Source organism: Phocoena sinus, chromosome 14, assembly GCF_008692025.1.
Source record: "Phocoena sinus isolate mPhoSin1 chromosome 14, mPhoSin1.pri, whole genome shotgun sequence".
In the NCBI taxonomy this organism is placed as follows: domain Eukaryota; kingdom Metazoa; phylum Chordata; class Mammalia; order Artiodactyla; family Phocoenidae; genus Phocoena; species Phocoena sinus.
Genome location: NC_045776.1, coordinates 20,935,414 through 20,960,465, shown reverse-complemented (window position 1 = coordinate 20,960,465; position 25,052 = coordinate 20,935,414). Strand labels below are relative to the sequence as shown.

The window sequence follows — 25,052 nt, the reverse complement described above, 5'->3', positions numbered from 1 at the left end:
CTGCTTACAAAAAATCTGCTTCCTCGTTTTGAAAATGGATGTAACACTAAACCAATATACAAAATACCTGGGTTCTAGACTGAGACATTCTCTGTATATTGCTGTTACGTGTTTGAGAAGGTCACTTACCTTTTCTGATTTTCAATTTTCTCTCCTAAAATAGGGATTATCCTGCCTGTGTTAGCTCCCTGGGGCTGCTGTGACAAAGTGCCACATGTTGCCTGGTTTAAAACAACAGAAATGTATTCTCTGACAGTTCCGGAGACTAGAAATCTGAAATCAAGGTGTCTGCAGACCCATGCTCCCTCTGAAGGTTTTAGAGAAAAATCTTTCCTTGTTGCTTCCCGGCTTCTGGTGGTTTTGACAATCCTTTGGCATTTTTTGGTTTATAGGTGTATCACCCAGTCTCTGCTTCCATCTTCACATGACCTTCTTCCCTCTGTGGCCATGTCCCTTTGTGTCTTCTTTTTTTATAAGGACGCCAGTCGTATTGGATTTAGAGCCCACCCTAATCTAGTATGACTTCGCCTTAAGTTAGGTAATTATATCTGCAAAAGCCTTTCTGGGTACACGTGAATTAGGCAGGGGGCGGTGGATGGGGGAACTAGTCAACCCAATACATAAACTTCCCTAAAAATCATATAGATTGTTAGTAAGATTCTAAGTAATGTGGGTGAGGACTGAGAAAACTATTGTATACATATATATATGCACACACACACACACACACACATATACATATATGCATACGTATACAGACATATTTTTTTTCATTTTTATTGGAGTATAGTTGATTCACAATGTTGTGTTAGTTTCAGGTGTACAGCAAAGTGATTCACTTATACATATACATTTATTCACTCTTTTTTAAGATTCTTTTCCCATATAGACCATTACAGAGTATTGAGTAGATTTCCCTGTGCTATATATACAGTAGGTCCTTATTGGTTACCTATTTTATATACAGTAGAGGGTATATGTCAATCCCGATCTCCCAATTTTTCCCCCCCACCTTACTCCCTGGTAACCATAAGTTTGTTTTCTACATTGACTCTGCTTCTGTTTTGTAAATAAGTTCATTTGTACCCTTTTTTTAGAGAAGAGTTAACATCTATCCTTCTCAAACTATTCCAAAAAATTGCAGAGGAAGGAACACTCCCAAGCTCATTCTATGAGGCCAGCATCACCCTGATACCAAAACCAGGCAAAGATATCATAAAAAAGAAAATTACAGGCCCATATCACTTTTGAACATCGATGCCAAAATCCTCAACAATATACACATTTTTTAAAAATTAAGAAGCTACCTTTTTCATTTAAAAAATAATTTCAGTTATTGTCTCTCAAGCAGAGAAATATTAAAAGTACCCTTAGTTCCTTAAAATCATACTTGATATGTTCCTACCTTCTTCCGCTCTCCAGAATTCTAACCCTGCCTTGTAGGCTGTAGGACACAGTACTTTCTGAATATTAAGGACTGCGAACTGCTTAGGAGGCCCGAAGCGAACTAGCAAGTGAAAGAAATCAGCTGAGTAACAGTTTGCAAAAGCTGCCAGCATGAGCTGTGACAGGCACTGGCCACACCTTCAGATTTCCACTGTTTGACCTTCAGTTGATAAAAACGCCATGATCTTTTACTCACGAACATTGATGGCAGCACCTTGACTTTGGTTTTAACAGCTACGACCCAAAGCATTAATTGCGTGTCATCACCTTGAAATCTTTCAACTTCAGCCCATAGCAATCCCCTGTACCTGTGAAACATCCTGTGAAAAAGAATTTTGGTCCAACCTAACTCCTCCATTAGCTGTGACGAAATTAAATGCGACAAAACTAACACTGTCAGATTTGTGATTAGAACATGGCATAACATTCCTACCCCAGTGCTAACGCATGTCTGTCAAGATTAGCCGTGATAATTTCAGGGAAATGGAAAAACAGTTACCTGAAAGCTAACTGCATTTGAACAATTCTGTAATGAGTTAAAATTCTTATTATTCAAGAAAACATTGCCATAGCAGTATAATATTTAAAAAATCCCAGCATTATTGAGCTTATGCCGGTCTGAGTGAGTTATGCTAACCCCCACGCTGAAGAACATGCTAGGGACATCATTTCTCCTCTCTGTTGTAAATCACTTGAGCTTAACCTTCAGTGTGCTGTCTGCTGAAGACTTGATTCAAAGTCTTCTCCTACTACCTTGCAGTGAAATAAAAAAATTATTATTATCACTTCCATTCTTCAGAGGGACTGACTTGTAGTTCAATCTAACCAAATGCTTAGGATCCCCAGAAATGACTTGATGCCCCTTCTGGGTTATGTTTCATCATTTAATATAATTTTAAACCACAAATAACAGTGTAATAATAGATTGAACATATCACTCACATCTTAGATTATGCCAACAGCTTGATTAATTTTATCACTTGGAGTATGATTTGTTCTCTGTCCTTTTGATAATTTAATGTTCTTACAGTAATTTTGCCACTCTCTTTGCGCATACTAAATTTTCTAGAGTTTTTTTTTTTTTTTTTTGAGGTACGCAGGCCTCTCACTGTTGTGGCCTCTCCCGTTGCAGAGCACAGGCTCCGGACGCGCAGGCTCAGCGGCCATGGCTCAGCGGCCATGGCTCACGGGCCCAGCCGCTCCGCAGCATGTGGGATCCTCCCGGACCGGGGCACGAACCCGTGTCCCCTGCATCGGCAGGCGGACTCTCAACCACTGCGCCACCAGGGAAGCCCCTAGAGTTCTTGAGTTATTCTAGTGGCATTTCTTACTTCTGTAGTGTTGGGTATGGTAACCACTAGCCACAAGTGTCTGTGGAGCACTTGAAATGTGGCTTTTGCCCGAATTGAGGAGTCCTGAGAGAGTAAAATCCACACTGGCTATTAAAGACTTACTATAAGCAACATAAACTATCACATTAACACATTTCATATTGATTATGATTTGAAGTGACCGTATTTTAGATATGTTAGGTTATATATTTAATTAATTTCACTTATTTCATTTTTACCTTTTTAATGTGGCTACTAGAAAATTCAAATTACATATGAGTATTCATGCCTCACATTATACTGGACAGGGACGACTTTGATATATTCCCTATGTCTTATACCCAGCCACAAGGAAGTCAAAAAGACTGCCAATCTGATATTAAAATGAGTTTTGGAGTTATTGAAATACAATGGTTAAACAAATCCATCTTCTTAAATATTTCTGAATATTATCTAAATAGTGTCATGTTTAACCACTATTTTCCTTATTTTACTCCAGATTTAGTGAACATTATAATCAATGGCCTTTGAATGTTTGAGTCAAAGACATTTCTTTCCTATTGGTCTGAAACTTTATGGCACCAATGAAAATTAAAGCCAAGGAGGTGGGGTTGGGGAAATAAAAGGAATCTTTGGATACAGAATAGTACATCCGTGTCCCTGTGTTCAGTTTTACTTAAAGTCATTGTCTAACTTCTGTGAGATGATTTACTGCTGAAGATTATTTGTCTTCCTGCTGCTATCTCTGAACAAGCCCATATCTTCCATGTGGTTAATAAACTTCTTATCTTTTGAATACTGAACATAAAATAAAATAAAATAAACTTAATCCTCAGGGTGGTTCAGTCAGCAGACAGGGAGCCTTGTAGATGCTTCTTAGAGATAGAGGGCAACTAGGTTTTCTGCCCTGTGCAATGATCAATCTTCCCTTTGCACGTGTGTATGTGTAAGGGCATTAAAGGTGCTTCTCAGTGATAAATGTCAGTGGAATCGCAAAGTGAATATTAATTTCAGTATTGTCAAGGTCACATGTGTACCCAGGTTCATTGTTATTGGGATTTTTATTGTTGCCACTGTAAGATATTTTTTTCTTGAGCTCTTTTTTTCAAGTATCGGGAGCGGAATGGAGCAAAATTCCTCAACACGTATATACGTTGCTTGGAAAAAAGTGCCTTAGCAGAGTCTGATCTGTTAATTGGGGTAATTATTTTGAGTGCCTTAAAAAAGAGCAAAGTGTGGGTTTAGAGGAGCTCAGTTAGGTGGGAATAGAACAAACAGATGATCACAAAATCTGGAGACTAGCTAATGTTCCTAAAAAGCGGCTGACTATATATGGAAAAAGAAAGGAAAAAATTGCAGGAGAAATAAAGAAAGAAGAAAAAAAGTCTGTGATGAGGACATTCACAGAACTAGGGTGTGAAATTGTCTAGCCCAGAGCCCACGAAATTAAGAGAGAAATAAAGATGAAGAAAAATAATAGGTTATGACTATCCATCTGAGGATAAATACCCAGCCGGGTATCTCTGTATATAGTGAAGAACTTCAACCCCAGTGTGGGTACCAATACTGTGATATTCACCTGCCCACACACCACACCCACACACCTGCCCAGTCTCGCTTTAATCCAGTGTTTGCTATCTCAGTGAACAGCATGAGGAACAACCAGTTATGCAAGTCAGAAATATAGGAGTCATTCTTGATGCTTCTCTCCTCTCACTGCCCAACCTCCAGTCCATCAAATGCTGTTGTTTTTACCTTCCCTGTAGCTCTTGAATCCCTCTTTTTCTCTTCATGTCCATCACCATCATTCTAAATCAAGCTGTTAACCTTTCTCTTCTGTGCTATAGAATACTCTCCCAACTGGTCTCCCAACACCTACATTTGCCCCCTTCAATTCACAATTTGTATAGTGGACAGAGTACAAAATGATTAAGTCTATCAGTACCTTGATGAGTCTTAAAACTCAAAATCTTCCTAACGCCTTTAAGGCCCAGTATGGTCTCACCCCTGATGATCTCTCCCACCTCATCTGGACCTCTCCTAGCTCCTTGTGGCCCCATCACCTTAGACTAAATTTTTTTTTTTTTTTTTTTTTTTTTTTATGCGTTACGCGGGCCTCTCACTGTTGTGGCCTCTCCCGTTGCGGAGGACAGGCTCCGGACGCGCAGGCTCAGCGGCCATGGCTCACGGGCCCAGCCGCTCCGCGGCATGTGGGATCCTCCCAGACCGGGGCACGAACCCGCGTCCCCTGCATCGGCAGGCGGACTCTCAACCACTGCGCCACCAGGGAAGCCCTAGACTAAATTTTAAGGAAGGTTTCGTTGTTTCCACTGCTGATTCTCATGATGTCCGGCACACTTTGAAAATTGGTAATATTTATTGAGCATTTCCTTGGTACTAGATGCCTTTCATAAATGATATATTATTAATCTCCACAACAAAGCCATGAGGTAGGTGTTGGTATTAACCCCATTTTTTGTTGTTGTTGTTGTTGTTTTGTTTTGTTTTTTGCGGTACGTGGGCCTCTCACTGTTGTGGCCTCTCCCGTTGCGGAGCACAGGCTCTGGACATGCAGTCTCAGCGGCCATGGCTCACGGGCCCAGCCGCTCCACGGCATGTGGGTTCCTCCTGGACCGGGGCACGAACCCTTGTCCCCTGCATCAGCAGACGGACTCTCAACCACTGTGCCACCAGGGAAGCATCAACCCCATTTTTAAGGTAAAAAAAATTAAGCTCAAGAACATTTAGTAGATTGACCCTGGCTATATAGCCTGAGCAAGGGTATGGATTTGAACCCAGGGTCTCCTATTCTGGAGGCCACACTCTTTACTGTTAGTCTCTCTCACCAAAGTTTTATTAGATAGGATGTAGCCCAGATCGGTAACTTCTGTGAAACCTATGTGTTAGGAGAATAGAGTTCTAAATTTCTTCTCTAACTATGGTCCCTCCACAAAGAGTCAGTTTACCCAAGGCAGTTACTTATCTTTTAAAGCCTAGAGATAGATAAACAATACATTTCTTCCCCTATCTTTTAAGGTAGGATCTTTTTGCTGTACTGCTGGAGGAAAGATTGCTGCTTCCTTCTCCTCGAATACACAGCAGCAGGGCTCTTTTATAAAAGCAATCCATACATGTCATTTATTGACTCTATTAAAACTACAAACATCAAATATTGATTCTTCCCATACCGACCATAAATACAAGCCAAATTTGAGAAAGGTTGCTGAGATTTAGTTACATCATCGCCATGGGGAACACTCTGGGTTGCACTTAAGCTGAAGACACCTGATTCTCTGATCGTATCTATAATATTTATATTATAGATATCTATAATATATCTATATTATAAATATCTATAATATATAACTATATTATATATCTCTATATAATAATATATAATATTATTAATATATTATATATTAATATATATTAATAATATATATATCTATTATTAATATATATATTATATATAATATATAATTAATATATATATTATTAATATAATAATAGATATATTATATATCTATATAACTATATCTATAATATATCTATCGTATCTATAATATTTATATTATAGATATAAATACACTCAAATAAGTGTGAAACAAGCAAGAGGCCTACACCTGTGCCCTTCCTAGGGATTTCTGCTTGGGACTCTTCTATAAGAATTAAACGTACATGTATGGTCTGTATAATAACAAAATAACTGTGTGGAGTATTTATGAGAAGGTTGAAAGGTTTAACGTATGTTTACAGACATAATCCTGGCCAGGACTCATGCTACACGCTATGCAGGTATGGACTGCTATGCTTACTGTTTCCTTTTCACATACAGCTTCTCCTTGTGTTCTTCTTACAATCTTGAGAATTAAGAGGAGCAAATACTTATTCCTCCAATTGTCTGATGAGGGAACCAAAATTTGGAAATGTTTAAGGGACTTGATTTCAGGTAACAATAATATTAATTACTGTATTATTTTGAAGACTTGCTTTTCTATAATAGCATCATTTACAGTACAGTTTCTACAATAGCCCTGTTATATAGAAATTATGAACCCATAAGAAAATAATATGCAAAGTGTTAAGGTAGTCTGGTCTAAAGATAAAGTATTATTAAATAGTGAACAGGGGTTTTTGATCCAGGGTTCAAAATTAAGGTGTTTCATTCCCATTTGGGGTATTTTCTTTTTTTTACCATGTATCACAGTGGTAGTTTTCACCTTTCCACTATCTCTGTTTGGAATTTCTCAAAAGTTCTTGACAATTTCTTAGAAAACTCATTTGAATTTTTTTTTCTTTTGTGAACATTTGTTCCCAAACTGAAGTTCTAGAGGCAAACACCTTGCAAAAAATGGATGAGTTTTTTAACTTTCTTCAAGCATCTTGAGACACACATTTTCTTAGAAATCAGTAGAAACTATTTGATTTGTTGATAATGCTAATAAAATAGATAAGCAATTTAATCATTGATAGTTTCATGTTGGTGGGTTGTTTCCTGATTAACTGTGCCATCATTAATTAGTTCACTTTGGAATTATTCTCATTATTTTTACTTAAGGACTTCCTTATCTAAAGCCTTCCCCAAACTATTCTCTAGTGTTTTTCTTTCTGTTGACCAACTTGTAAATTCTACTCCAGAAAGGCAATTATCAAGGCCATTACTCTTTAACTCATTCATACCCATTGACCCTGACTCACTAGGTTCCTCCTTCACATCTGAATTTCCTGTCCTTCCGTTTTCCATCAGTGCAATTTTCAACTGCTGTTCAAGAAACACTCTTGACCAAACTTCCCATAACTGTCCTCAGTTACTATATACTTCATCAGTAGGTCTATTTCTAGCGTTCTTATATACTTCATCATCCGTCCAGTCCAGAGAGGTGTTTTTTGGTTTGTTTGTTTTTGTGTGTGTTTTCTTTGTCCTAATAAGTTCCTTAAAAGTTTCTACATGATAAAATATTTCACAGTACTAGAGAAAGCATTGTATTATAAACACATAAAGAGTGTGTGATTAGACTTTAAAATGAGTTGTTACTTTATCTAGAAATTTCAATCACAGTGGAAAGTAAGGAGACCCAAGCTATTCTGGGAAAATTTTTTTTCAAGTCATTATGATTAGGTTTACATGACAATAAACCTTCAGTAATATGGAAATTTAAGCACATTTGGCTGAAACTTTAAGTTTTTAACTTCAGTATTATATTTTTGGCAATTTTGCTGTATCATTAAAAACAGTTGCCTTTGACATTACTTAAAAATCTCCAGTTTAGGGCTTCCCTGGTGGCGCAGTGGTTGAGAGTCCGCCTGCCGATGCAGGGGACACGGGTTCGTGCTCCGGTCCGGGAAGATCCCACATGCCGCGGAGCGGCTAGGCCCGTGACCATGTCCGCTGAGCCTGCGAGTCCGGAGCCTGTGTTCCGCAACGGGAGAGGAAATCTCCAGTTTAAATGGTTTGAAATCTCATTTGGTCAGGAATCTACATTACCCACTACATTTTACTTTTCTAGGCATTGTTTGTGTTCTAAAGTGAAACTCAGCATAAGCTATGTACTTCACCAAGGTTATTATTGCTTGGTGGTGTTAGTGAAAAATCTGTTACTCCACTGAAAAGACCTTACATTGAGGTCTATCCCTGTAATCACTTTTATTATAAAACTACTTCCGGTTCTAGGACAAATCACAAGAAGACTACTTTTAAGATTTTTTTTTCCTTCAGAGAGAATCATTAAAGTTTTTCCTCCTATGCTGTCAAAAAATATCCATTATTTAATATATCAACATTTATACATGTTTATATATATAAGTAATATGTAAGTCATAAATCACACATATTTTATATATATGTGTGTATATATATAGATACATCAATATATGTATGTCTACAGACACACAGATGCAGACATATATGCACACATAATGACACAGTTGAATATATTGTGAGTTAGCAGATAGCACCTATTCAAACCAAAAATATTCAATAAAATGTTCAGGTAATAACTGCTTCCTCCAACCAAATCTTGTCAGACTCCTGTGGTTTTGTAATAGAAACCTACCCCACAGTTTGTGCTTCTTCCTTGCCAAACTACTGTCATATCTCCTAACTGTGCATAGTACAGTCAAGAAGGGTTTTATTATGTTAATAATTGCATTGCCTGCAGGCTTTTTGATGTTGCATTCCCCCTGCAGAATAGAAACAGATTTCATAGAAATATCATTAAAGCTGTTAACTACAGGAGAAAAAAAAAATCAAAGAGGCAATCAAAGCATGCACTTTATTATCAATAAATGCAAATAGTTTCAGAAATGGTTTGCATTTGAAACACATTCAGTGAGGATATCATTGGAAATGGAAGCTGCTGCTTAAATAAGAGAGCTTTGTGGCCTAAATCCATTTGGATCACCACAGATAATTATTTAGATCCCTTGCTATCCATTTTTAAAAATGGACTTAGGAATCATTTTTGTATTAGCACATGAATAAGAAGGTAGACTCACCCTCAGAATTCTGGCCTGAATTGAAGACATGTGAATTATAGGTCATTATTTGAATGACAACACATGTGATTTTTTTTTTTAATGCACAGTTACTTTAGTTCTTAAAAAAAAAAAGTATTTGGTGGCTGTTAAATTAATGATTTAGGAACACTGTACTAAGCAATCATTTTGAAAAGACTTTAAATATTCAAACGTTCAACTAGGTATTCTCTGACACTAACATTTGTCTTCACTTCGGACTACCAGCTGCGAAACATCAGTATAATGGTGAAAAGATACCAGCCTCATTCAGTATTGTGATGACAGAGACATGTCTTGATCCTTCTAAAGTTTTTTCTATGAAAACCTTATATTCACATTCTTATTTGGAAGACGTTATTTAAACTCCCATTTTTAGAAGCATATATTTGATAAATCATAATTTGGAATTTAGCGTGCTCAGTACAAATATCAAATTACAGTACAGAGAAGTCAGGAAGGTAGACAAATAGATATTAGAATAGACACAGAGCAAGAGAAAGGAAAGGAAAATAAAATAGGGTATTAATTTGTATATGCTGTTTGATTTTTTGATCATCAGAAGCCCTAACATTTGGAAAACCTAAAATATTTGATGAATTAAACCAGATGAATTCAAATGCATTTGATTTACCCATGATTTGCAAAATGACATAGAACCATCTATTTCACAAATGTTTCAGCTTATGAAACAGTATAGCATTTTATTAAAAGTTGAAGATATCGATTTTAAAGTGAAATTATTGCCATATTTCCCATTATAAAGTAATTAATAAGCACTACAAATGATTTGATGATAGAGTCACTGATTTTCAGAGTCAAAAGAAATCAGAGATATTATCTAATCCACTGGGAGCTACACTTAGGAAACTGTAGACCTTAATGATGGAAACTTTGTACCCTACAACTCAAATAATGTACATATTACATTTTTGAAAGTATGCAGACAATTTCAGGGGGTCCATGGACACCTTGGTCTTTGATGCCAATGACTGGTCTCTATCATGAGTAGGGACAAGAAATCATACCTTCTGACTCTTTTCTTAATTAATCAAGTAGCTCATTAAACTGTAATATTCTTCCCCCCACCCCATTTACCTACTCATACATATATAGAACACAGACATACATCCTGTCATCAGTATGATTATATGTGATAAATCATGCCTTATTAAAGATTCAGCCAACTTTATATGCTATCTTTAGGTTAATATGCAATAAGAACTCATTATAAAGTACCCTGTTACACTATAAACTTATATATAGTCAGAAATTCCTGTTCCTAGTACAAATAGTGACATGTAATACAACTCATTTACTCTAGCATAGGTATTTAATTTGTTCTTAGGTACAGGTGTTATAATGAATTTCTACTGTAATGCAATATTGAAATTTAAAAAGGTAGTTGGTTAGGTTGACATTGATTGATGAGTTACTTGAATAGATTATGCATCTATTCTGAAATCTTTCCATTCTTTGAAGAAAGAGGTAACTGGAATAGAGATGGAGAGAAATTAGATGCAGTTTGCCACAAAATTATTGTCCAACTGTGGGGATCAGTGGGGATTATTAAAGACATCTTGGAAATGATGAGTGGTTAAACCCATTAAGGCTCTTGACTGACATGCTAAAATGTAATGAAGTGGAAGGCTGAAGCTGTTAACTGTATTGATTTCACATCTGATTCCTATTGTTGAACATCTTTGAGTCTTCCGTTTTCCTCTTTTTCTTTCTCTCTAATATGCATATAATGAATCACTTATTTAAAAGTGTGTAAGTTATGTATAAATATAGTTTATAGACATAGGTCTGAATAAATACACAAGTACATATATATGTCAATATATGTATATGTACTTGTGTGTGTATATACAGATATACACACACACAAGCACATACGCATATTTCCACAATCAACATAAAACACAATATATTATCCACAGGCCGATGTTAGAGCTATAATTTAAAAGGAAAATATTAGGGAATTCAGGAATTTGAATTTATAGTACTGTTGTGCAGAAGAGTAAACATGTAAAAGCTTATGTTGTTACCTAACCAAACTTGCCTCTGTTCTCACCTGCACGGTAAAGCCAATCTGTTGACACTGGGTTATAGTGAAGGAAAGTACAGCATTTATTGCAGGGCACCAAGCAAGGAGAATGGGCAGCTCATGTTCAAAAGTTCCAAACTCCTCAATGGCTTTCAGGGAAGAGGTTTTAAAGGCAAAGTGAGGGAGGGGGCCACAGGGTGTCTGATAGCTCATGCAGAATTCTCGAATTGGTTGGCTTCAAGGTGAAGTTTTGCATCATCAAACTTCTTCTTTTCAACCGGTCCAGGGTCTGCGTGCTTGCGGTCAGCAGTTTTCATGTGGTGGGGGTGTGCTTCCTGTAAAAACAACTTAGGAATGTGTGTCAGGCCTTCATCTGTATCTTTCAGGGAACTGGGAGTTGGGTGATTCTGCTCTGTGGCAGATTTATAGCCTAAATTGTTACCAGTTTCCTGGCCCAACAGCTATTCTTTGTTTCTACGTCTTCACATTTCCTAATCATTAACTCTTTTTATTATTTTTAATTAATTTATTTTATTTTATTTATTTTTGGCTGCTAATCATTAACTCTTGAGCCAGCCTTTTGAGACTCAAGGGAGGCTTGGGAGACTAAAGCAGAAGCCTTTTACTTCAAAGGACAAGGACACAGGGGCTTGTATATGGTTTCAATCCCCCTTTTCTTTGATAGTGCTCAGTCTTGAGGGGAACAGGTTTAGGAAAAGAAAGGGAGTAAAGTTTTGGATAGAGGAGTTAATCATAAACTTGGCAGAGGAACTCAGTTTTAGGGGAACTCAGTTTCAAAGTGAAACACAGAGTCTTGGCACTATCCAGGAATGCTGTGAAAAAGAATGTCCCACGTGCAGGTGGTATTTTGGTCTGGACGATTAACTCTTTCTCTCTATCTCTCTATCTCTCTATCTATATACAGGCAGACCTCATTTTATTGTGCTTTGCTTTATTGCACTTTGCAGACACTACATTTTTTACAAATTGAAGATCTGTGGCAACCCTGTCTTGAACAAGTCTCTTGGCACCAGTTTTCCAATGGCATTTGCTCACTTCCCTGTCTCTATGACACATTTTGGTAATTCTTGCAATATTTCAGAATTTTTCATGATGATTCTATTTGTCATGGTGATCTGTGGTCAATAATCTTTGATGTTGCTCTTGCAAGTCTTTTGGAGTTCCACAAACTGCACCCATATAAAGAAGGTGAACTTAACTGATAAATGTTGGATGTGTTCTGACTGCTCCACTGACAGGCCACTCCCCTCTCCCTCTCTCCTCAGGCCTTCTTATTCCTTCAGGCACAACAATAGTGAAATTAGGTCAATTAATAACCTTAGAATGACCTCTGAGTGTTCAAGTGAAAGGAAGAGTCAATCGATGTGGCAAACTTCATTGTTGTCTTATTTTAAGAAAATGCCACAGCTGCCCCAGGCTTCAGCACCACCACCCTGATCAGTCAGCCGCCACCAACATCAAGGCAAGACCCTCCCCCTGCAAAAGGATTATGGCTCACTGAGGTTTCAGATGATAGTTAACATATTTTAGCAATGAAGTATTTTTAAATTATGTACATTTTTTTTAGACGTAAGGCACACTTAACAGAATACAGTACAGTGTAAACATGACTTTTTATAGGCACTGGGAAACGAAAAATTTTGGTTTCCTTTATTGTGATAATTGCTTTATTGGGGTGGTCTGGAACCTAATATACAGTGTCTCCAAGGTATGCCCATATGTCTGTACAGTTGTCCCTCAGTATCTTCATTGGCATTGATTTCAGGGCTCCCCCGTTGATACCAAAATCTGAAGATGCTTAAGTATCCTACATAAAATGAGGTAGTATTTGTATTTGCATATAACCTACACATATCCTCCAGTATATTTAATCTTGATTAATTATTAATATCTCTAGATTACTTATAACACCTAATACAATCTAAATGCTATGTGAATAGTTGTAAGTAAAATGTAAATGCTATGTAAATAGTTGCCACAGTACAGCAAATTCAAGTTTTGGTTTTTGGAACATTCTGGAATTTTTTGTTTTTTTTGTATTTTTGAACTGAACTGAGGTTGGTTGAATCCAGACATGCAGAACCTGCGGGTATGTATATCTATACATATACTGTATATACCTATATCTATCTCTCTCTGTATATATGTGTGTGTGTGTGTGTATATATATATATATATATGACTGTATATCTGTATCTGTATTTATGTATATAAATATATATGTATATATGAAATGGAAATAAAAATAAACAAATGGGACCTAATAAAACTTAAAAGCTTTTGCACAGCAAAGGAAACCATAAACAAGATGAAAAGACAACCCTCAGAATGGGAGAAAATATTTGCAAATGAAGCAACTGACAAAGGATTAATCTCCAAAATATAAAAGCAGCTCATGCAGCTCAATATCAAAAAAAAACAAATAACCCAATCTAAAAACGGGCAGAAGACCTAAATAGACATTTCTCCAAAGAAGATATACAGATTGCTAACAAACACATGAAAGGGTGCTCAACATCACTAATCATTAGAGAAATGCAAATCAAAACTACAGCGCAATATCATCTCACACCTGTCAGGATGGCCATCATGAAAAAATCTAGAAAAAATAAATGCTGCAGAGGGTGTGGAGAAAAGGGAACCCTCATACACTGTTGGTGGGAATGTAAATTGATACAGCCACTATGGAGAACAGTATGGAGGGTCCTTAAAAAACTAAAAATAGAATTACCATATGACCCAGTGATCCCACTACTGGGCATATACCCAGAGAAAACCATAATTCAAAAAGAGACATGGGGCTTCCCTGGTGGCGCAGTGGTTAAGAATCCGCCTGCCAATGCAGGGGACACGGGTTCGAGCCCTGGTCCGGGAAGATCCCACATGCCGCGAGGCAACTGGGCCCGTGAGCCACAACTACTGAGCCTGCGCGTCTGGAGCCTGCGCTCCGCAACGAGAGGCCGCGACAGTGAGAGGCCAGCGCACTGCGATGAAGAGTGGGCCCTGCTCACCACAACTAGAGAAAGCCCTCACATAGAAACGAAGACCCAACACAGCCAAAAATAAATAAATAAATAAAATTAAAAAAAAAAGAGACATGAATCCCAATGTTCATTGCAGCATTATTTACAATAGCCAGCTCATGGAAGAAACCTAAATGCCCATCGACAGATGAATGGATAAAGAAGATGTGGTATATATATACAATGGAATATTACTCAGCCATAAAAAGGAATGAAATTGGGTCATTTGTAGAGACATGGATTGATCTACAGACTGTCATACAGAGTGAAGTAAGTCAGAAAGAGAGAAACAAATATCGTATATTAACGCATATATATGGTACCTAGAAAAATGGTACAGATGAACAGGTTTGCAGCATAGAAATTAAGACACAGATGTAGAGAACAAGTGAATGGACGCCAAGGAGGGAAAGTGGTGGGGGGTGGGGTGGTGGTTTGATGAATTGGGAGATTGGGATTGACATGTATACACTGATGTGTATAAAATAGATAACTATTGAGAACCTGCTGTATAAAAAAATAAAAATAAAAATTAATGCTCATATATCACTTAACTGACATTTCTCTGTAAAATTAAATTATTCAGTTTCTAAAGAGTCTTTGGTTTATGTGGAAGAATAATTCATTTTTACTTAGGTTTAGACAGTTCACAATTCTAATCAATACTTTATACATAATAAAAAAATAAAAAGGTACTTGGTTAGGCTGGCATTGATTTATGAGTTGCTTACATTTGAATAGATTAGATTATATTGGATTGGATTAGATTAGATTAATTTCATGTAATTCATGATAACATAGGATTATAGTATTTTTATCTTCATATATGAGGATATTAAAGAAACTCTACCAATTCAATCAGATCATGAAATAAATTATATTTTAAAACATAAAGTAGGAAATGATCTTATTCTAAAATACAATCCTTTTTCAGAAAAAGACAATTGGAAACTTTACACTAACAAGTCAAATGTAATCTATGAAAACGCATACTGTTGTCTGTGAATGCTTAAACTAAATGCTCTGAATGTTCCTTTTTACTTCCGGTATCTATTATCTCTGTTTGAAATTGTTCTGGATTCCCAAGTACACTTTTTTTCCCTGCTGGTGTCCAGTGACCATTAGGAAGGGAGAATAATTCAGCTGGTGAACAGATGATTGGGATTGACACTACCCGTATGTCCTGAATCCAAATTATGGTACTTACTGCCTGGCATTGTCCCACTGGTAACTACGCCACATGTACATTTAAAGAAATTATACTGTGGGCAAAGTGTACACAGACTCTCATGCATACAAGAAACACAGACATATATAGCAACTTTAGTTCTCATCAGGTGTGTTAGGAAAATACAATTTTCTGATCACTCATAGTGACAAAGCTGAACCAACAAAACCAAATGAGTTAGACTATGTATTTAGGCTTGTGATTTACCGTAACATTTGATAACTGCATATAAAGCCCTTCACTTGACACACATTTATCGATTACTTTCTCTATACCTAGCCTTGTGCATACCTCTGGAGAAGACAGCTGTTCTTACTGTTTGGGAAACTCAGGGAAGGGTTTGGACCATTCTCCTAACAGCCAGGACACTAAGCAGCCGTGGCTGGAATCATCAGGGGAGGAGTATGGTCTAATGTTTGTTATTGTTGGGGTGTTGCCTTGAGCTGCAGCATCCCTGTAGTTTCTTCTCCACAATGCCTGATGGAAGTGATTGATCCCCACGCACTCAAAAAGTCATAGACAGGCTTTGCATCCTCCCACCTCCCCCTGCCCGCCATGTGCCCCTACCATGCTAAGTGGCCCTTTCAGCTTGTCCTTCCAGATTCTCAGGTGGCTCACTCTGGGTGTATGGGTCATTTCTAGATTCCCTCCCAGCCACACCCGGAGCCTCAGGAAACTCTGAGTGACATGGGCACTCTTCACACCCCTGCCTCCTTAGCAAAGTTGCCACTGACTCTGCATGTGGTGGTCCAGGTGAAGTGCAAACTCATTTTCTTCTTTGTTCCTCAAATATTGAAAACATTTAAAATTGTTTCACATCACCCCATTGTGCTCCAGTAGAACAGATAAGCAGAAACTCCCCAAGCATTGCCTCCCCTTCCTTTCTCCCAGACATGTCCTGGAAACCTTTCTCGAATGTGTTACATCTCACAGTGGGAGTGATGGCTTTGGAGTTTGGCCATTTTAAAATCTGAATCTTTTCTCTCAGAATAAGCCCTGTTCTTAGTAAGCAATGCCCCATTCACTTTAGCCATGGGAGAGCCAGAAAGGACACATTCAGTCACATTCAGTTAATACTTTACACATGAATGGACTGCACAAATGTGCTCTATGTGAACTTTCAAAATCCTGGTTACCTCACATTCAACATATATCTTAAGCGGTTCACTCAGTCTTGCTGCTGTTTCTGCTCCTTTCTCTATCTCCCTTCCGTAGAAGAACAGTAGATTCCGAATCAGAAATGTCCCTTCTTGAAATGTTTGCATTGTCTTTGTGAGTGTATAAGTAATCAAAGAAGTATGCAAGTCATTGGTGTTTTTACTAATGTTATTTAAAATATTGTACTTTGAAAATCTGGTTGAAGAGTTATCAGCAGGCAAATTTTGAGTTTGCTTTTTTTCCCCATGGAAGAAAATTTCTGCTTCATTATAATACAATTCTAACTGCATCACTATAAACTTTGACACAGGCAAGACTTGCCACCGTTCAACAATGTCTACTGAAGTCTCCTTTGTGTGTGAAATAAGGGATTTCCCATAGAAAAATTACTGCTTCATGGAAGAGTACTGAGGTGGGGATACTCTCATGAAATGTCTATCAAAATACAAGTGTTTGGGACTCAGAGTTCTCCCTTTGGAAGAAAGGACATGTAAAAGAAGAATGAGGAGGGCAAGAATGACCCCATCCGTGGACTGGAATGGGAGGAATCTATAGAGTCATGAAAAATAGCATATGGATCTGTGTATTTGAGTATATGTATCCACCTAAATATTTTTCTGTGTACCTGTGTATACACATTCATGTGTTTCTTGTTCACCCAAAGAACTTAGAGGCATTGATAAAAAGCATACTCCCAATGTAGTATCTCCACACAGATTGTTTATTAGTTGTAAGCAATGGAGCAGAGGGCTGGGGTCTGGGGGGATGCAGGGGACCACTTAACTCTCCAGTGGAGAAATCTGATGGTACCTTGACCTGCTATTCAAAATTAACATAAATGATGGTACAGAGATCTCATGCCTCTGGATGTGATGCCTTGAGAAGGACTGACATCGCTTGCATTTTGTTTCAGCCTGGAATGTATAACCTAAATTCAGTATGAAGAAACAAAGACAAACCCAAAATGAAGAACATTCTATTAATTAAAATAGAACCCAGCAATCCCACTCCTGGACATATACCCAGAGAAAACCATAATTCAAAAAGATACGTGCACCCCAATGTTCATTGCAGCACTATTTACAATAGCCAGGACATGGAAGCAACCTAAATGTCCACCAGCAGAGGAATGGTTAGAGAAGATGTGGCACATATATACAATGGAATATTACTCAGCAATAAAAAAGAAAATAATGCCATTTGCAGCTACATGGATGGACCTAGAGATTGTCATACTGAGTGAAATAAGTCAGATACAGAAAGATGAATATCACATGATATCACTTATATGTGGAATCTAAAAATAAAGGGTACAAGTGAATTTTTTTACAAAACAGAAGTAGAGTCACGGATATAGAAAACAAACTTACAGTTACCAGGGTATTGGGGAGAAGGGGTGATAAATTGGGAGATTGGGACTGACATATACACACTACTATGTATAAAATAGTTGACTAATAAGAACCCACTGTGTAGCACAGGGAACTCTACTTAGTACTCTGTAATGGCCTATATGGGAAAAGAATCTTAAAAAATAAAGGAGTGGATATATGTATAACTGATTCACTTTGCTGTACACCTGAAACTAACACAACATTGTAAATCAACTATACTCCAATAAAAATGTAAATACATATATATATATATATATATGTGTATATATATATATATGTCCTAAAAAATAAAGAAAGGCTTTTGAACTGTTTCACTATAAAGCAGACTAAAGAGATATGGTAAAGAAATTCAAACTTAACCATAAACTGGATCCTCAATTAGAGATGAAAATGCTACATAAATGACACTATTGAGTCAGTTGACACAGATGACGATTAGTGATATTGTATTACTATGAAATGCACTGAAGTTGACAACTATATCATTCGTACACACGTTAATTCTTAGGAAATATGCATTAAAGAATTTAGGGGTAGAGAGCTCGATCGGTGCAACTAAATCTCAATAGATAGATAGATAATTGAGAGAGAGAATGATAAAGTTTATCGAACAAAGTGTTAATAACGGGTAAATCTTGATAAAGGGAACAAAGGTGTTCTATGTACTCTTCTCATTCTTAACATTTTCTATAGGTATAAAATGTCTTCCAAATAAGTTTTTAAGAAATTATTAATAATCAGTTGTTAAGGTGAAAAGAATGCAATTGTCAATAATAACGATTCTCCAGATTTGGGGACTGGTAGGAAAATAGGTGAAGGTGACATTGATACCGACCAGGGTTCTTGGCCTTCCCCAATCAAGCAAGGCTTTATTGGGGCCCATGCTGCAGCAGGGAGGAGCGAAAACAAGTAACAGGTTCCCTTGCTCGCTCCCTGAGGAAGGGCGAACTTGTTCCTTCTGTGGGGTGAGGGAAGGGGTGTGTCCAAGGATTCGGCCAGAGGGGTGTCTTAGGTGGTCTCCCCACCCATTTGGTGGTGTTGAGTGCAGGGGGCATGCGCAGTACCCTACTTTTGCTCCCAACACCCTGTCTTTGCTCCCAGCTCTTCAGAAGTGGCAGGTGGGAATTTTTTTGGTCTTTTTGTATCTCCTTGTCCATAATTTGCCCCAACTGCACATGCACAGTTATTTTTAGTCCCTTATAGTTTCTTTGTATTCTGTTGCTTGGGGAGAGGTTTGTCCAGGTGCACTGCAGCAATGGGTCCCGGCCCAGGTCCCAGCCTGTCTCAACATAAAATATGTTTCTGACATGAGTATTTTTTTCCCCAAAAAATGTGTGAGCGGTAATGCCTTAAGGAGCTGGGTTCCATGGAACAAATTCTGAAAATGATCCGGAGACACAGGTTCCATTCCGATCTAAGAAGTATATCATCAGATATCATGTCATCTGAGTTTTCATATGCTATTTCGCTATGGAAGTTCAAACTCACAAGAGTTGAATTAGAGGCCAAAAATGTATATCTATCTGTCCAAAGCTAGGTGGTATCTAAGGCTGGGGGAAGCACACAGCATGTTTAAGTTAAAGTTGTTGTTATGCTTGCAATGATGAGACTATTTATTTATTTCAGATTATAGTAACTAATGTGATTATTGAATTTACCATTTACAAACCGTATATTTAATTTCAGGTCCACAGGCACAAATAAAGAATTCTGCACATATTCAGAATTTGCAAATCTAAAATCAGAAGGATTTTCTTAACTCATTTCACACCCTAAACTGACTTGACCTTATGTTAGGCTATATATAGTCTTTAATAATCCTGTTTGGTGTGAATGTCATATATTTGCTGCAAATATATGGTTTGATAACAGGGTGCTACCACAGACCCCACTCGGGGTGTTACATAAAACACTGTGTATGCACCATGTTACATTTCTAAAACCTGAAAATTTTTGGATATAGAAACACATCTGGACAGAACTGTTTTGGTTAAGTGATTGCAGACCTGTGTTTATCTAATTTCTTTAATGAACAAGCTTCTTATCCTTGATTAAGTGAAGTAATAGTTATGAGAGAAGATAGAATACTAGAAAGTAAAATTGAAGGTTAAATCCTGAAATTAATTTAAAGGACCCAGATTTAGGCAAGATTTTAAAATGATGACTTAAATAAGGGCAATGTGGTAAATTATCCATAACTGTGCTGCCTATTTGAATTATAAGTAGGATCATGATGTACAAGTATTCTAATTGCATTTTCTCTTTTCCTTCTGCAGTTAGCAATACACAGGCAAAGGCCTACTTGCAAAGTGGAAAATTCTCCGTACTAAGAATTTAGATTAAGAATCCCACTCTTATTCAGCCATTACCCTAGTCACTTATACTCCTTGACCAGTTTCCTCAACCGTAAAATGAAATAAGTAATTTAGATTAATATAAGTCCTCTTCTGAATTTTAAAATGAAATGATTCTAAAATTTCATAACTTTCTGTTTATATCCTATGTTTTTATATTCTTATTCCATATGGTTCTAAAAATAGTACATGGTGCTATAATTTCCTTGAACTGTAAAAGATGAAATTCTGTTTGTTTTGAGAAAGAGGACCTTCTTGTACTAACCAATTTCTCTTGTAAACAGTGCAAGTTCCAGGGCCAGTAGAAAATCTGCAAGCCGTATCTACCTCACCTACCTCAGTTCTTATTACCTGGGAACCCCCTGCCTATGCAAATGGTCCAGTACAAGGTTACAGATTGTTCTGCACTGAAGTGTCCACGGGGAAGGAACAGGTAGGCAAGAGAATGGGCCCCACTCCTATCGCCTATCGGAGAAATTGCAGGAGATCTGCAGGCTCTTGATATAAACCAGTATCCAGCACATTCATTGGATAGCTGATCAGTTTTAAAGAAACTGTTATTGAAAATGTTAAGCAATTTCATTGAATTCGGGTGGTAAGAGAGGCAAATGGGCAATGAGATGAAGTCAATACAAAGGATGCAGATTTTTTGTTTGAGTATATTGTGGTCTGGGCCAGTGTGACCACATTTGAACGAGCCCATCTGGTTCTAGAAAAGTACTTGCATTTTCAGTCCTTATCCTACGGGATGATCAATCTTATTTTCAGCAACTTCCGTCAAATTGCTTTTTTCATTCTTTTTTCATTCATATGTTTGATGTTGTTTCTGTCTTCTCCCCACCATGGGACCATCACCTATCACTTCTTGTTGTTTTCAGAATTACTTTACTCCTGAAGACTACCTTCTATTTTGCTTCTAATCTGTGGTTACCACAGACATTGGAAAATAGACAAATTAGATTTTCATGTAAAGTAAGAGTAAATGAGTCTTAAGAGAGACACATGAAACTCAACTATTCTATTTTGTGACATATATATGACTACTGAGATGTTTACTTCCAGATTCTCAAGTTCATGTGGGAAAAGATACATAGACAAGTGGGTAGTTAAATAGGAAAGACCAGAAATGACCTTGGGATATTGAAGTTCTTATGATGTGTTGTGAAATTTGCCCATTATAGTGTGGTCTTCATGCTTCCACATACACTGCATGATAGATATTTTTCATTAAAATAAAATGTTTGCACTAGTTCTATTCAGAACAGTTCCAAGTTCCAAGTTATAGCATAAGAATTATTGAGATCCTCCTAAGTAATCATTCATTCCATTTTTTTTGTTGTTGTTTACTGCTCCCATGCTATTTAGCTCTTATTTTCACCTTTCTATTCTACCCTTTTCCTACACATTTTAGTGCTTCAATAATGCATTTTACCAATTCATTTAAATAAATTAAAAAATAGTGTCACCCAAGATAGAGTGTGAGGATCATTGGGAAGAGCTGTATAATGGATCTTCTGGAGTGAACTGGCTCTGATTTGCTCAGTGACCTTCACCTCCATTACCTCATTTCTACATCTGTGAACTGCTGAAAACAATTCCAACTTAACCTCACAGCATTTTGAGAGATAACAATTGTAGCAAAGTATCCATAACAATTGTAGCAAAGTATCCCTCAGTTTCCAGAATCTCAGGTATATTTCAGCACAAGAAGGAAGAATTCTATTGTATCTTGGTAAATTGTTCCATTTTGGGTCCAGGAGCAACTCTCCCTTCCCATGGATTTACAAGCTGCCTTCTGCCTGTCAGGGTTTTGGTGTGGGCGTTAGTAGTGCACACCATTCAGTGTATTGGGTGGTGTTAAACAAATTGGAACTTAATGACTGTAAAGATAGCGTGGTGCTGTTTTAACTAGGGTCTACGGAGTGGTTTGGTCTTCAGTGGGGGAGTGTGTGTCACAATTTAGGTTTTATAACAACTCATAATAAGGCTAAAGTGTAGTTTTGTGAGTAAGAGTCTAACATCCAACTCACTGATTGCACAGAATGGCTGCCATTTCAGCTTTTACTTGTCTCCTGAATGACGGTTTTGGTGTTTTATGTCTGCAGAATATAGAGGTTGATGGACTATCTTATAAGCTGGAAGGCCTGAAAAAATTCACGGAATATAGTCTTCGATTCCTAGCTTACAATCGCTACGGACCAGGAGTATCTACTGATGACATAACTGTGGTTACGCTTTCTGATGGTAAGTTATAGACAGTGAAATTTGACTCACATAGTTGTTATAATAATGAAATAATATTGGATATATGTCATAGATTCCATGTTCAAGGTTTCCTAACTAAAACTTCATGGAGTATACTAGCATACATTAGAAATTTGGCTAATTCACTCGAACTATCTATTACAGTCAAATTTAAACTTTGAAAAGGTATACACTCTGAATCAGGATATCCTAATTAGTCATCTTCAAAGTGTGGCTGCTGCCTAAGAGCTCAGAGTCATTTCTTTGTGTGTGTTTCCCTTTATTCCTATAAATACAAACACATTTGTGCGTGTGTGTAGGCTAGTTTACATCAGCATCTTTCTTTTGTTTCCCCTTCTAAACAGTGGTAGATGGTTAAAAGTGTAAATGATGGACAGTCCTCCTACATATACCTCTTAATTTGAAAAAAATCATGAAGTTTTAGGCCAAATAATCCAGTATTGAAAGTATTAAAACTGAATATGAAAATTTATATTTTAGTTTTACCTTGCCTAACAAATGAAAGATGAGACATATTTTTAATGCCATAAAAAAGAGAAAGAAATCTTAATGAAGTAGATGAATTTGACAAAGCAGTAGCAGAGGAAACTAGGGATCTAAAAATGGATGATAATGAAAGGTTGGAAGTTTAATGAAAAGTGAAAATAAAGCACAGCAGAGCATATGATATGGGGCCAGTGACAATTCAGGCAGGTGCAGAAATGCAGAGATGTGACCTCCATGAATACTAAAAAGGCATCAAGCTATTTCTTTTCAGCAACGGTTTCCATGTTGGTATGTGTAATTCTATAAATTATTGATCTTTCGAATTTCAAAAAAATGACTTTAGTTTGTGATTCCTTGACTGATCCAACCTTGCTTCAATCTAGGAAAGCATCTGGGTGGATGTTTCATACAATATCAGTGAAATGAAGAAGGGCATGCATGTTATTAAGGATAGTGTAAAGAAGACACAGGAGTAATGTTCATTTGCAATTTCAATGTAAAATAATACTTTATATCTGACACCGCTTTGGTATAATTTTTAATGTAATTCTTAAGCCCATCCATCTGATTCTGTTATTGAAGACAGAACAGAATATTTATTGGCAGAATAAATTACTTCACAACTTATAATTATAAAAATAAAAGGAAAACAAATGAAAATGAATATTTTACATAATTTATGTAGATTTCATTCACACACTGAACTGTAATGCTGTGGCCTTATTCTCTACTTTGGTTTTAAATGTCATAAGTGAGAAAGATAGATTATTACTCATTAATCCAAGAATTATTATCTAGAAGTATTGCAACATTTAGGATTTAGAAAATGCCTGTCCTTAAATAAAAGGATTTCATGACTCTAATCCAACAAGCATCACTCTGCAAGGGACCCTGGCTTCCCTCTGTCAGATGCACTTGAGAGAGAACACATGAACTTCAGGGGCCCCTACGGGTGGGTACTTCAACCTCGTCTGCTTTCATCTTTACAATAAACTCATCTCTTGTACTTCAATCTGATGTCCTCTTCTCTCTACTGAAACTATGCATGCTGAGGTCACATACAGATGAATTTAATTACAATTAACAGTCACCTGCTTCCCAGTTGTAAGTCACAAAGTCCTGTTCTCCTTGACTTTCTGGATGTTATACAAGGGAGATGTTGTGAAAATTAAATGTTTAATCCACATAAGCACCTAAAACATGGGCATGGCATATATTTAAATGTTTAATAAATGTTATCTATGCCAATGTCTCTTTTTCTCATTATTCTAAGTGTTCCTTAATATGAGGGATGATGTTATATTCATCTCTCTATCCCTCCTAACTCAGTAAATATTTATTGAATTAATCAGACAGTTCAGCCAAACCTGTACAAATGTTTGTAAGTATAGACTCACCTTTAGGACTTCCTCTTTGTGTCACTAACTTAACATATGATTATGTGTAAATATATATGTGTTATAGAGAGCATCAGATTTCCTATAAGGCCAGAGAAATTCTTACCATAAAGAATTTATGTTGGGACTATAGAAAAATTGAATAAAAGCAAAAATAAAATGCAAATAACTTTTTTTCTTAATTAATTATCCCCAAAGTATCCATGTTATGCTAAGATGCTTGTAAAGATTTTATTCTAAGGAGCTGTCATCTCTAATTTAGCTCTGTTTTAATTGTTTTTCTGGGAAGAAACACTTTTTTGTTCAGATTCCTCCACCTAGTATATCATTAGTTTACAGCGTTCCACTTCTTCGAACCGTTGGGATTGTAGAGCATCAATCCAGAC

The 25,052-nt window shown here is 36.9% G+C and overlaps 1 protein-coding gene across 1 annotated transcript in view; it reads left to right on the top strand.

Moving 5' to 3' along the window:
* Positions 1-25,052, top strand: part of DCC (DCC netrin 1 receptor) — a 774,287-nt gene that overhangs the window by 411,418 nt on the left and 337,817 nt on the right. Inside the window, exons 10-11 of the mRNA XM_032654035.1 lie at positions 20,803-20,951; positions 22,624-22,762. Coding sequence (XP_032509926.1) covers positions 20,803-20,951; positions 22,624-22,762 — 288 coding nt within the window. The remainder of the gene's footprint in view (positions 1-20,802; positions 20,952-22,623; positions 22,763-25,052) is intronic.